Source organism: Telmatherina bonti (genome assembly GCF_933228915.1).
Source record: "Telmatherina bonti genome assembly, chromosome: 11".
NCBI lineage: Eukaryota > Metazoa > Chordata > Actinopteri > Atheriniformes > Telmatherinidae > Telmatherina > Telmatherina bonti.
The window spans coordinates 19316117-19329137 of record NC_136629.1 but is presented as its reverse complement, the minus strand read 5'-3'; the positions used below and the strand labels follow the sequence as shown (position 1 = coordinate 19329137).

The 13021-nt window shown below is 38.3% G+C and overlaps 1 protein-coding gene across 1 annotated transcript in view; it reads right to left on the bottom strand.

The window, feature by feature from the left end:
• Positions 1 to 13021, bottom strand: part of wdr11 (WD repeat domain 11) — a gene marked incomplete at its 5' end in the record, with an annotated part of 62064 nt that overhangs the window by 25236 nt on the left and 23807 nt on the right. The window contains 3 exons of the mRNA XM_079248742.1: positions 10 to 85; positions 3561 to 3667; positions 8634 to 8718. Of these exons, the coding sequence (XP_079104868.1) occupies positions 10 to 85; positions 3561 to 3667; positions 8634 to 8718 (268 nt within the window). The remainder of the gene's footprint in view (positions 1 to 9; positions 86 to 3560; positions 3668 to 8633; positions 8719 to 13021) is intronic.

The window sequence follows — 13021 nt, the reverse complement described above, 5'->3', positions numbered from 1 at the left end:
GCAACTTACTTGAGGTGAGAGACTTTAATCATCTCAATGGGTGGCTCGTCATTTCCTCGCTCACCTCTGAATGCAAAGCATCTGCCTAAAAAAAACGCATCAAACAGAGAGAGGGAGACCAAGAGTGTGAAAGAGAAGAGGTGCTGATGGAAGAGAGAAAACGTTGTTTCCTCACGGCTGTAAAATCACACATTCATCTCAATTCTTTAAGTGTCAGCTTCTGGGTTTTTTTTTTGTTTTTTTGGTTTTTTTTATTTTATATATTGTCTGCCAGAGCCAGGAGTAAAAAAAATAAATAAATAAAAAGCAGAGAAACTGCAACAACCTCTCACCACCTGCTGCAATACCTTCTTTTCACTGGCAACTTTCCACCCGTGCGAGTGAAAATTATGCAAAGTATGGAAGCAGCCCTTTCAAGAAAACAAGAATGCCCTTCAGGTGTCTGCTATCACATTAGCCCAAGGAAGTGCTGATCTGATTTAGCAAAGGACAGTTGGGAAAGTGACCTGTATAAAATGTACAAATCTTCGAGCTGCCTGTGGTGGTTTAGATTGGGAGTGACCTACAAAGTTGTGATGATGAAGGTAGCTGGAACACACTGGAGGGGGCAGAATAGTTCAGCGCAGGGTGGAAGGAAAGCTGTGGATACCTGTGGTGCACTTGAGGCTAATGAAGTACTGTTCATAATTTTCCCCTCTTGTTTCCTCACTTTAACGCAGTGGGAGTGGTCACATGTCCTGATTACAGAGCATCAATTAAGGCATCTCCTCTTCAGATAAACATCCTTCAGGCTGTAAGTCACATCTCGAAGGTGCAGCCATAAAAAACAGTTTGTTAGTCAAAGTACTGAACAGCAATAAACAGGCTAAAATTTCTTCTCTAAAGTCTACAACTTCATAATTTTCAAAAGCCATGGATGTTTATTAGAGAGAGGTTGAGCTTTTCGGAGGCAGAGGCACAGTTGTAATTTCAGTTAAAGCAAGAATAATCACTGCTCTGTGATGAAGTTAGGAAGCAGATTTTGCATCCAGCAGCCTTGAATCTTATTAAAAGCTAATATAGCTGTAAGGGACATGAGGTGCCTTCCTTAGTAGATTAGTGTTGTGGCTCAAGAATAAAACATTTCAGGACCTTTGTGCTGTTCATTGTGGAAACTTGATTATGCAAAATTATGTTCACTTTCCCAGAATCAGTGATATAAACAGAAGAATCACTTTTTTTCCCCCAAGAAACAGAAAGAAAATAGTGTAAATTTGTGCAAATCTTTTTCACTCTGGTTCAGAATTGCCAAAATAGCTCAACTTAAAACCTAAATGGTATAATTTTCCTTGAAACATGTTGCATTTTTATGATATCAAGATACCCTATAATGGAAAAAAAAACACATTAGCCTTTCAGTCAGCATGCATTGGGTAGAAGTTTATAGGTAGACTATATGTATGTTTATTGACAGAATAAGTGGCTTAGTCTTTTAAATATGAGATGCTTTGAGTGGCTAAAGGTTTATCTGAGTTTTAACAGGAGCTGCTAAATCCTGCTGCTCTCATCCTCCCAGTTCTCTGCAACACCAAACACATCCCAAAGCTATTTCACCTCCACGCTGAACAGACACAGATCGAATCAATATTGATCTTTCCTGTTAAACAGAAAAACAAAGAAAATTTCCCAAATTGTTGTAACCCAAACTACACTGGCACATGCGTGCGTGTGTGTGTGTGTGTGTGTGTGTGTGTGTGTGTGTGTGCGTGCGTGCGTGCGCGCGTGCGTGCGCATTAAGAGATGTGAGCTGAAGCGGTGCGATCTGCACGACTTGCAAGTTTCCACCAGCAGCTGCTACCAACTTAAGGGATCTTAGTCATTTTGACATATTTGAACAAATAAGGAAGAATAAAAATGTCTTTAAATTAGATTAGATGACATTTTAAAAAAAAAATCCTTTACAGCAGATCAGCCCAGTGACTAAAAGTATTCACTGGGCTGATATTTGACCTAACATGTCCAATAGACAGCTGCGACACAACAAAACAGTCACTACAGTTAAAAGCTAAAGCCAACACACTGTTAAAGTGTGAGGCATTGTAACTATTGTTTAAACTATGGATTGTTCATTTTTATGACTAGTGCATGAGATGCACTATAGATACAGCACTCATCATGCGATTGAAGCCAAGACATTTTATTGCACTGTTAAAAATATTCAGCCAAAAATCCTGTAAAATAAGGGACATTTTTTAAAGATGCAAGAGCAATTATAGTTGATATGAAACACTGTAAAAAATGTAGAAACCTTTAAGTATAATTATCTGAAAACTCATTACTTAACCCTCAGGTTACTCTGAAATCCCGCCGTTTTTAGAAGAGAAAGCAACCATATATTTAAAGTGGAACTATTATGAGCATTTCAGGCTAATTTATTTTTATTTCTGAGACCAGAAGGGCTGGGATTGATCAAGTTATTGTCACAAATTGCTTTATTTACTTCAAACCGACCCTCTCCGTAGGCTGTCAGATCAGCCTGTGGGTAAAACCAGTGGATTGAGACTGTTCCGCATTAAGCCCCGCCTCCCGCCACTGCACTACATTGGGAGCGTGCACCGCAAGTGCTTTCGCCGTCATTGTAACATCTCATAAACAGAAGGATTAGGCTCATATGAACTCAATAAAAGAACAAAATACAATGTCAACTAATAGCATACAGCCCTACATGTTGGAACCTGAATCAGACCCTGAAAACGAAGTGGAAAACAGCAACCCACAGCAACGAATGCAGCAGGATGTCTCTCTTTGGTAAACTCACCAGCCATCGTTGGAAATAACTTTATCTGACATTTTCCACCCGCCTGATGTATTTGTACATGCCCTTGTTAACCAGTAGAAGGTAACCAATCACCGAGCCTTATTCCCCGGGACGTCACAAGGATTTCCAAGTAGAAAAAACTCTCTAAAACGACGCGTTTTTCGTCGCCATGGAAACCGAACGGAGAGCGTGCTGGAACTCAAACTCAAACTCAAACATGAGTTTAGGTGATAAAAACAGTGCCGTTCACATGTCTGATGAGGATTCAACACTGTAACACTGTAGAGAGCTCAGAAAACTCAAAGTACCATAATAGCACCCCTTTAAATCTCCATGAGAGAGTGGAGACACAGTTTGATCTAAGCTGGTGCAGCACTTCTATAATCATACAGATCCTCATGACAGAGTCTGATTTTCAGAATTAGGCCTCTTTTTAGTGTTAAGCCAAGACTGCTTGGTTGCTACTGGAATTTGTGTAAGAGTTCCCAGTACAGGACCAACAAGATTCTCTTTGAGTAACATAGACGAAGACCAATAATGACCTAACCCTATTACTGAACTGCTACACATGTGGGGACAGAGTTGTGGTCCCACAAGGATTTTTGATGTTCAATATCAGGACAAGAATAACATTATGATCAGTTATGTCAGGGGTTTTTGTTTGGAATTAGCTGTCATAGTTATGATTAAGGTGAGGCGTTGGGAGTGTCATCACAAAGTTGGGAGAAAATTACATGTGTGTATCCGTGTGTGTGGCTCTCACCAGTAGGCAGGTCGACATGCTGCAGTTCATTGCGCACCAGACCCATGTTGTTGGGAGCAGAGGTGGCAAAAGACAGGAAACTGGTGAGACTTATCCACTCAATCCCCCTGTGGAAGAAACCCCCACAAACAAATGAAGAGATTTCAATTAAAAAAATAGTTTTGCTGCAACCATAGCTGTTGTATAATCTGCGCCAACATCTTAGCAAGAATTATGGCAAGTCAAACCCTTTAAACTTTTTCACAGTTCATTAGGGGAAGGTCGAGACAGCACCACAGACCAAGCTAGTAAGTGTGAGATATGAATATTTCTGAGAAGCCGGGCTAAGGGAGCACACAACCTCCACCATAATGGGACAGTAAACAGCCACATGATTAATTAGTCTATTTCCCACTAAATGCAAATGAGATGCAAAGAAGCCCAGATTCCTTTGGCATGGCTGGACAGGGGAAGGGCAGTCTGTCTCATTATTATGAAGGATTTTTACTCTTGATACCTCTAAAAAAAAACATCAGCCTTGTATGTTACTTTTAAAAAGCAGATAGACAAAAATATCCTAAAGGTGCTTTAAAGTGCGAGCTCTAATCTGACAATTAAATGTGTACGGCTACTTGAGAGTCTTTCGAAATTCTTTTTCTTTTTTTTCTGCCTTTTGTGCTGCATTTTACATAAGTAACATATTACAGTAAACAAAAACATTGAACACAGAGTGCACTATGATGCAAAGTATAAGATCCCTTAAACACTAATTATAACAGTGAACGGAGAGTTTAAGAATAGTACATAATAGCGCATAAAGTACATATAATAGTGATGTGATAGATGTGAAACTTAAGCTGTAGAACAAATTCAGACACCGGTAACAAATACCAAACTAGCATTAATCACATAAATCCAACATACAAATACAGATTTATGTGATGTTAAAAAATAAGGATACAATTCCACCCCCCCCCCCCCCCCCCCCCCCCACCTTTAATGTGTCACATACCCTGTACAATTCAAGTCGAAAACACAAAACATTTAGTGGCGAAAAATATAAATAATAAAAAGACACACAAGAAGCAGGCTGAACTTGGTTGAAGCACCTTTTGATTTATTCGCAGAGCATTTAATGGTCTTAGGGACACATCTGGTATCAATTAAAGTGGCTCTAATTCACCCCAAATGAAGTTCGGCTGACTCTTTTCCTGAAATTTAGTCGGTTGCCTGCGACAGCTTAAGCCACTGTTCAAAGGTGTCAAAGGGATCCACATTGGCTATGGTTATGTTACATTTCTTAATTCTGAATTAATTATTTCAAATTTAATAATTCTGAATTCTCAGAGTTTACATGGAAATAGCAATTCCAAATTGAAGTTTACATGGAAAACATGTTTTAGTTAATTCCACTTTTTTAGATCCAGGGGCTGGAAAGGGCTGTAATTGGACAGAGGGCAGATGTGCTGTACTTTCATATGCTGACAAATAGACAAACAAACAAGGAACATAAGGAGCTGCAGTAAATTTCTGGCAAGTACTAGTTGTATATTGCAATCAGAATGAGATTTATTGCCATTGAGACAGCATCCCAGCACAACAAGATTAATTCCAGTACAACCTGACCAAGTATAGACAAAACAACAAACATATGACATAAACAGGACCAGGCAGAGTGAGGCAACAGCCACAGAGCAGCGCACCTTTTTATGCAGGATGAGGAAAATATTATACGAAGAAGGATGGCTGAGGGGAAAAAAAAAAAAAAAAAAAAAAAAAAAAAAAAAAAAGAGTATTTCTACACTTCACCTGAAGGGTTTGAAAACAAAAACAAACATTCTACCCTGGCTACAAATTTGCAAAAAGATAAAAGGAGTATTTTTTACACTGAACTGTTCAAGTTCGATCCATGAGTTGATGTGCTTATCTTTTTTTTAATCATTTTACTTTGTACTGAAGTTGATTTGTTCTGCAGATGGAAACTGGTTGATTCTACTCTGTTTAATGATTTCTGCTTCTGTAGTGTTGCCAGTGGAATTTTGGGTTGTTTGTTTCCCAGTAAAACCATAAGATCATTGGGAAAAAAAGTATTTAAGCCAGTTGTTCAATGGTGTTATTTAGAGGACTGTGAACGGACAGTTGATGGTTATATTTTCATTTTCACTGTAGAAATTCAGCCTACAAGTGAAAGTAGGAGGTTTGCACAGTTTTGAAGATGTTCCACTTTACCACACGGCAATGACCACAAACATACATCCATATACAAAACAAAGGCTTCACCAGCAGGTAACAGTGAAGCCAGAAGCAGACCTAAATCAAACAGAAAATCCTGAAAAGCAATTTGACTTTTTGTTTGTATCAAAGGAGGAGTAGGTCAGTTTTCCCAAGTCAGGATGGGCCATTCTAAAAGACTCCAACCGAGAAGTCTGAATGCTGTGAATAAATAAAAATCTGCTTGAAGAAAGTATTACTTAAAGATGAAAAGACTGATGCAAGCAGGCTGTTGTATTTCTTGTTTCTCTTACAGATTTCTTTGCGTTTTTAAGTGAATTGCACAGATTTTTGTTCACACAATAAGGTGTGAAAAGCTTAGAAATTATTTTTTGTGGTCTCATTCTTTCCATCACAAAATTTTGGCATTTTAACAGGGATGTGTTTTACTATTTATACACACTGTATGTAAGACCATTTTTAGTAATGCCTGCCATGTGTTCCTCAACTCATTAAAGTTGGAGTTTTGGATCCGTGGATACCAACTTCCCTCATTAAAAAAGAAACCAACTCTGCTTGAATGGATGGTGTTTGCCTCCAATCTGTCTCTTAACAGCATTAATTGATTCAATCTTGTGTTTAATTAATCCTGGTGAAAAAGTTTTCTGCTCATTAGAGAATACTAGCTAATGAAGCACAGCTTGCATTTTGTTTGTGTTCAGCAGTTGCATTGTGGGGCATTCAGAAAGCACTGCAGCACTGTAGCTATTTCACTTTTCAGCACAGGTCATACATTGCAAACAAAGATGGACCTTGGGACGCTATTGCAATGATGTATGCAAGTGATTTTGTTTCTCATATATTTATTTCGTCCAGTTATGTGACTATAGGCATTGTGTTAATTTTGATTGGCTGTTTTAATATTCAGATTTAATAAAGTGGATACTTGTAAACTTCTGTTCTAATAACAAACATCAAAGTATTGTTCATTTTCTTAACAGTGCAGTTCAGTGATCTTGAATCTGTAATGTGACATCTTCAGTTCGTGTTTTGCATAATATGACTAATAAATTTTAATGTTAGTTCGAAGTTTAATAACACACTTTTAATCAAACCACCCTGTCACAATCTTTTAAGGCACAATGCCTCAAAAGCTTTCGAGCTTTATTTGACTCTACTGAAAAGCAGGCTAACGGATAGGACTATTGACTGTTATTCGGAGTGGTGTCTCCCTTTGCTTTTGGCCACTTGAACCTGGCCAAAACAACATAACCAATAGTTAAATAATCATTTGTCATTGGTAATGTGGCCTTCAGGATATCGTTTATTATCTAAATACTATTATTAGTAGAGAATCTGGGCTTTTTTATTTAAAAAAAAAAAAAAAAAGAAAAAACACACAGAGGCTGAACTTCTTAAATTCCCTCACGGGGTACCTTCTGTGGCAGTGTTTTTCAACCGTTTTTGAGCCAAGGCACACTTTTTTTTTTTCACTGACAAATCCCAAGGCACATCACAAGCAAAAATGTTTTTTATTTTAGAAGTCCATATTATTAATATAAAGTCCATCTCGTCAAAGCCTCTTGAATAGAAATCAGATAAATACAAGAAGAAGGAATTTTATTATCTTTCACTGGGGCCTGTTTGGATGAACACAGAGCTACTTTTTAGACCAACTAGGTGAAATTGGGTAATTTTTCAGGGCACACCTGATAATCTCTCACGGCACACTTTGTTTGTCCAGCTGTAGAAACCCGTTGATACGAGTGAGTCCCCAGACTCTACGCTGGTACAAGGAGAGAGTCTGGCTTGCCACACTACTGGAATTCATCAGAAAACAAAAAATCACAATCTGGAGTAGGAAAGTCACACATGGGAGTTTCATCAAGGTCGGTACAGCTGCATTGAAAATCTCGTGCTGCATCTGTGGCCAGCAACATTTTCTACATAAATTGCCAGATGTGGCTACCACCTCACCTGTTCTTCATTATGCTGTTCATAGCTGATATGTTGAAAATGCAGCCACATAAAGCCCAAATGGTCCTTTCTATCCAAACCGCGGTGAGCCAGAAGCACATCACCTGGATAGGTTTCTGCAAAAAGTCCTGTTCTCTGAGATCTGTTTATTTTCTCTACGCACCGAGATGGAAACGGAAGATAAAAGTCTGCTGCTTAATTTCCTTTTTGTGCTGATCACAAAGCTGCTGCTGCAGCCGAGTACACAACTCGTGTGTGTGTGTGTGTGTGTGTGTGTGTGTGTGTGTGTGTGTGTGTGTGTGTGTGTGTGTGTGTGTGTGTGAATATTCTGAATAAGATGAAGATTAAAAAGAGGACAGCCACTGATGAACCGCTGTAAATTTCTCCCACATTTATATGCATTGATGACGCTGGTGCACCTTCTCTCTTATCCACCATGACAATTTTAATATTCTGTATTATTTCCAATCACATCTAACATTCTTGGATTCACTGCTTTTGCTCTCGTGGTCCTCATTTCCTTTTTAACAGAAAATTTTAGCTCAAGGAGTTCTCATGAAATCCACATAAAACAAAATGGGCAATTATTTCTCCTTAACACATGGTAGCAAACACATTACACTTACTATGAAATCGCATATTGCCTCCACAAAGTCTAATGAGGCTGAAAACAATCAACAGAAAATCAATTCACCACAAGCTGACTGGCTGCTGGGATTTATCTGACGTGTTGACTACCAAGTACATCATCCAAAGAGCACAATGAGCCCAATAACTTGTGTGTGTGTGTGTGTGTGTGTGTGTGTGTGTGTGTGTGTGTGTGAGTGTGTGTGTGTGTGTGCGTCTTAATACAGGGGAAAAGTAATCTAGTTGCACAATTATCTGGAGAAGAGGGAAAAGTCTTACCGAACTTCACAGGAGTGAACACTGAGTTCTTTGTGCAGAAGACCACTGGTCAGGTTGTAGACCAGTATGGACCCATTACTGGTGCCTGAAAAGAAGAGGCAGGAAGAGAGCAGTACAAACAAATAAGTGTTACACCAAAAGATGAGAGTGCAAGTCACACAGTTACTTATCCGAGCAGCATCTAGCCTTCAGCGGGATCAGAGAGGCAAGGCGTCAGTGTGACACTGTGGTGTGTTTGCTGTCACTGCAGAGTTCAGAACGTGTAGAGGCAGCACACTAAGCCCTGTGTCATTCAGCTCGCAGTCTGAAAACACTCAACTGCTTGATTTGTTGCTGAAAACAGCACATACACTGCACATATTCACAAATACAACCAGATTAAATTTGGAAAATAATGTTTTACATGATCAGAAACTGAGAATTTTTCATGAAAAGTTCATCTGTTTTCTTTGTTTCTTTTGCAGAAAATTTTCTAAATTACAAATGTTATAACTGAGTTATTATTAACAAGAGTTGGTGCTTGTTTTTCATTTCTTCGCTCTCTTGCTTTTGCCTTTAAAGCATTAAGCTTCAAAGGAGGCAGGGGTGGCCCTGACTCAGCTGGTGCTGTTTTCATCTTAGAACTTGAAGGTCAGATTTTTGATCCCCAGTGAACTCCACATCAAACTCCCAAGTCAGCTCCATACATATGCACGTAGATTAATACATGAATACATACATAAAAATAATTAACAGAATTGCCATTAAAGTCACAATTTGCATTACCTCAACTTATTTTTAGTTATTATCTCTCTTATGGCCACAATGTAGCAACAAGACAAGCACTCAGAGAGCACAGAGCTCCACCACGCAGCTTATTTCCACCCATATGGTGATTTCCATCCCATATTCTAGTCCTTCATTCATTTGATATGGATACATTATCAGATTGCTGAACTCATTGATAATGAATCCACAGCATCTTGGCTATATTGTGGTGTTTGTTGCATGTTTACATCTTAATTCGTTCTCTTGCAGTGATAAAAATTCAAAAGATCCCTCTGATAATTTTTTCTAGTTCTGGATGGTATCCAGAATTTTGCCGGGATCCAGATCTATCTATCTATGATGCCTTGTAAAAACCTGTTGGGAACTTCTGCATTTTTTGGCAGAGCAGTCCGACCATGTACTTAGTTATATTCACACATTAAAAATACTGTTATGAATCATTATAAAAAGGAACATTCCTGGATCCAGATGGTGATCCAGATCACTCCTAACATTTAATGGAATGTAAGAGTGCATTTACATCAGGATAGTCTGCTAGACTTGGTCCGATTGGGGACTCAGCTCAGTTTTAGGGGGGTGTATCAATGCGGACTGAGATTGCGTTCATGCTGCACTTTGGTCAAACGAGCCAAACTTTTACAATATGTCTCCATTCTCACCAAAGGTGGCGCTGCACTAGTATTTAGCAAAAGAGAGGACAAGACCAGTGTGAAGAAGAAAACTCTGTTTCTTCCATTTGTAAGTTAAACATGGAGACGAAACTTTTTTTTTTATTTTTTCTTACGCAAGAATACTGCAGAAATACTCTGAAACAATGGCCGCAGCATGAACAACAGCTGGAAATGGACCGAGACCTGAGTTTGTAGGAGGACAGAGTCCGCTTCTTTGATCCGAATCAGAATTTGATTGGCGCATTCCCAGCTACTCAAACAAAGTGGATTTTCCAAACAGACTCACATTCGAATCAGAAAGGCTGATGTGAACGTGTCGTAAGATAGACCCACACCCATCCTCAGAAAAAAAAAAAAAATCATGCAAATCCATCCAGTAGTATTTCTGCAAAAAGTTGCTAAAAAAAACAGACAAACAGATAAACGCTGGCAAAAACCTCCTTGGTGGAGGACATGAAAAGAATCAGAAGTAAATAGTCAACAATGTAGATGATGGAGAGTCGTCCTGTAACTGTGATGGTTTTGCATAATACCATCATATCGTTATATCATCCCTGAAGCTCATCAGACTCAGCTGCATCAGTGCAGTCATGCAGGAGCACTAGTATTCTGTGTGCACAGATTTAAGCAAACATCATGCGCTTAAGGCAACTAAAGAGGGATTTCTTAAACTGGTCGAGTCATTATGACAACATGATTAAATTGAATTCCTCCAGCTGCAGACCAGACAAAAAATAGAACTCGCACAACAAACAAGACAGCCTAGGCTACAAAAAACATCCCTACAGAAGAGGACGTTCATACTGATACATACTTCTGGCATAAAAAAAATTAAACAATGATTTTTTTTTGTTTGTTTGTTTGTTTTTTAAAATGGAACAATGTCTCAAAATATCACATGTATAGTTTTGGTAAAACTTATAACAATCTAGTCTGATTAAAGCTGTGATTTAATATTTCAAAATTGTTCTTATTTTATTATTTAAAGTATGCAAGTCATGAGCCTGATTAATGTTAAACCATCCAAATACTGTCTTTGGAAATATTTTCAGACTTCACCAGACAACCTCCTTCAGGGTACCAGAAGTCCTTCTCCAGATGATAAAATCATATTACTGCATCATGAGGTGCTTTGAAATGAATTTTAAATCCAAAACATGAACCAAAACGTTCAACATTTACTCTAACTGACTAATTTAGACTGTCCTTGGTTAAACCTAACAAAATAAACAAGTATATAAATATGGAGAGGAAAAAAATCATGTATATTACAAAGGGTTTGAATACATTTTAATCATCGACTGCAAATATAACAAATTTTCTCCTAAACAGACGACTGGAGGTAAAAAAAAAAATCTATTTTTATATTAATTACTTTTTTTTTTTTTTTTTTTTTTTTTTAAAAGGTATAAGCCTCAGCTTGCTTATACCTGCACACCATGCGTATGTCGGCATTCATTTCCTACATTTAGATATATTCATGGTTGGTGTTGAGAATTTATTCTGCCCTCAATACTATTTTAGTTTCTGATACATGCAGCAAAACATGCTGTCAGACTAGCGCAGATTAAGCAATGAAGCGCGTACACTTCAGATAATCAGGAACGGTGTCAGTCTTACTCTGTTAGTGCACATGTCACATGAGCTGTCAGGTTTCCCACAGCTTCCAGCTTCTTAAACAGAAACCCAGGCAGCAGTGATTCTGGAAAGTTGGCTAGCAGCGCAGCACAGATTTTCTAACCTTGCCTTGGAGGCTTCAAGCAAGATAGTCTCACATACTGTAGGCTTGAGTGAGAGACAGGAATTGACTAAACAGGGATGCAAGTCTGAATCTTTTGTCCAGATGTAATAAAACTGGGGATAATTTCAACCACCAGTGGTTTCACACCATCAGCGCAAGGCCCATAACTCACAATATCTGCAGTTACTAGATTTGGGTAAGAAAAAAAACCAACCTGTTCCTTTGACATTTTTCTGTCTGGGCTTTAATATCTGCATCTGCATGTAATCTCCATTAAATCAGATGCATATTAGGAATAAACCCAGGAGGGACTATAATCAGTGGCATGAAATCGGGTTGAAGTGACACATGTCAACACGTGTGAAAAAACAAAACAAAAAACAAACATCTGCCACAGCATCAAACTTTAGCATCATTACTGAGGAAGTGAAAATTTCCACAGCAACACAGAAAAGTGTTTGTTTGACAAAACATTGCTGCAGAACACAAGTCCAACAGGTGCGGCTCAAAGCACTGTGTGTATGTGCATAGTATTATGGTGTACAACTCACACAAACCCAAACACACTTTACAGTATTTTACCATTTTGTCTGAGGAACAGCAATAAGCAAGGGTTAAACTAGGTGTTTTAAAGAAAAGTTCTTTTGCAAAACAAAACATCACTGTTACGCAGAGTAACCATGGACCTATTTCTGGTAAAGAAAAAAAACAACAACACATAAAAATAAATATTTCTAAGCACAAACCCAACTAAAGGATCTGCTGTAACATAAACTGTGTGTTCATTTATTAAGCTGGCAGTCGGCTTTCTGTTTTTGTTATTTTTATTGAACTGACATCAGCAATCAGATAAGGTCATGCTTGCAGGAATGCTACACCCATAAATAATCTTGTCTGGAGGCAGCAAGACTGAAAACTCGCTGGAACATTATAATATATACTCCAGATGAGATGTTGATTCTTCACAGGGAACGCTGTTGTGCCTTTGATTGAAAAAAAACAACACTGTCTGCACAAGACTGTGTCTTTCCAGAGATTCTACTGCAAAGACTTTGAGATGCATTAACAACAGTCTGACTAATTGGTTTGGAATAATGATTTGGGTTAATACGGGGCAGAATCTATATATATAAATAAAAAAAATAAATAAAAAAAAAAGCTTATCTTTATTCAGAGTAAAAACAGTACAGCGCCTGAGTAATGCCGGA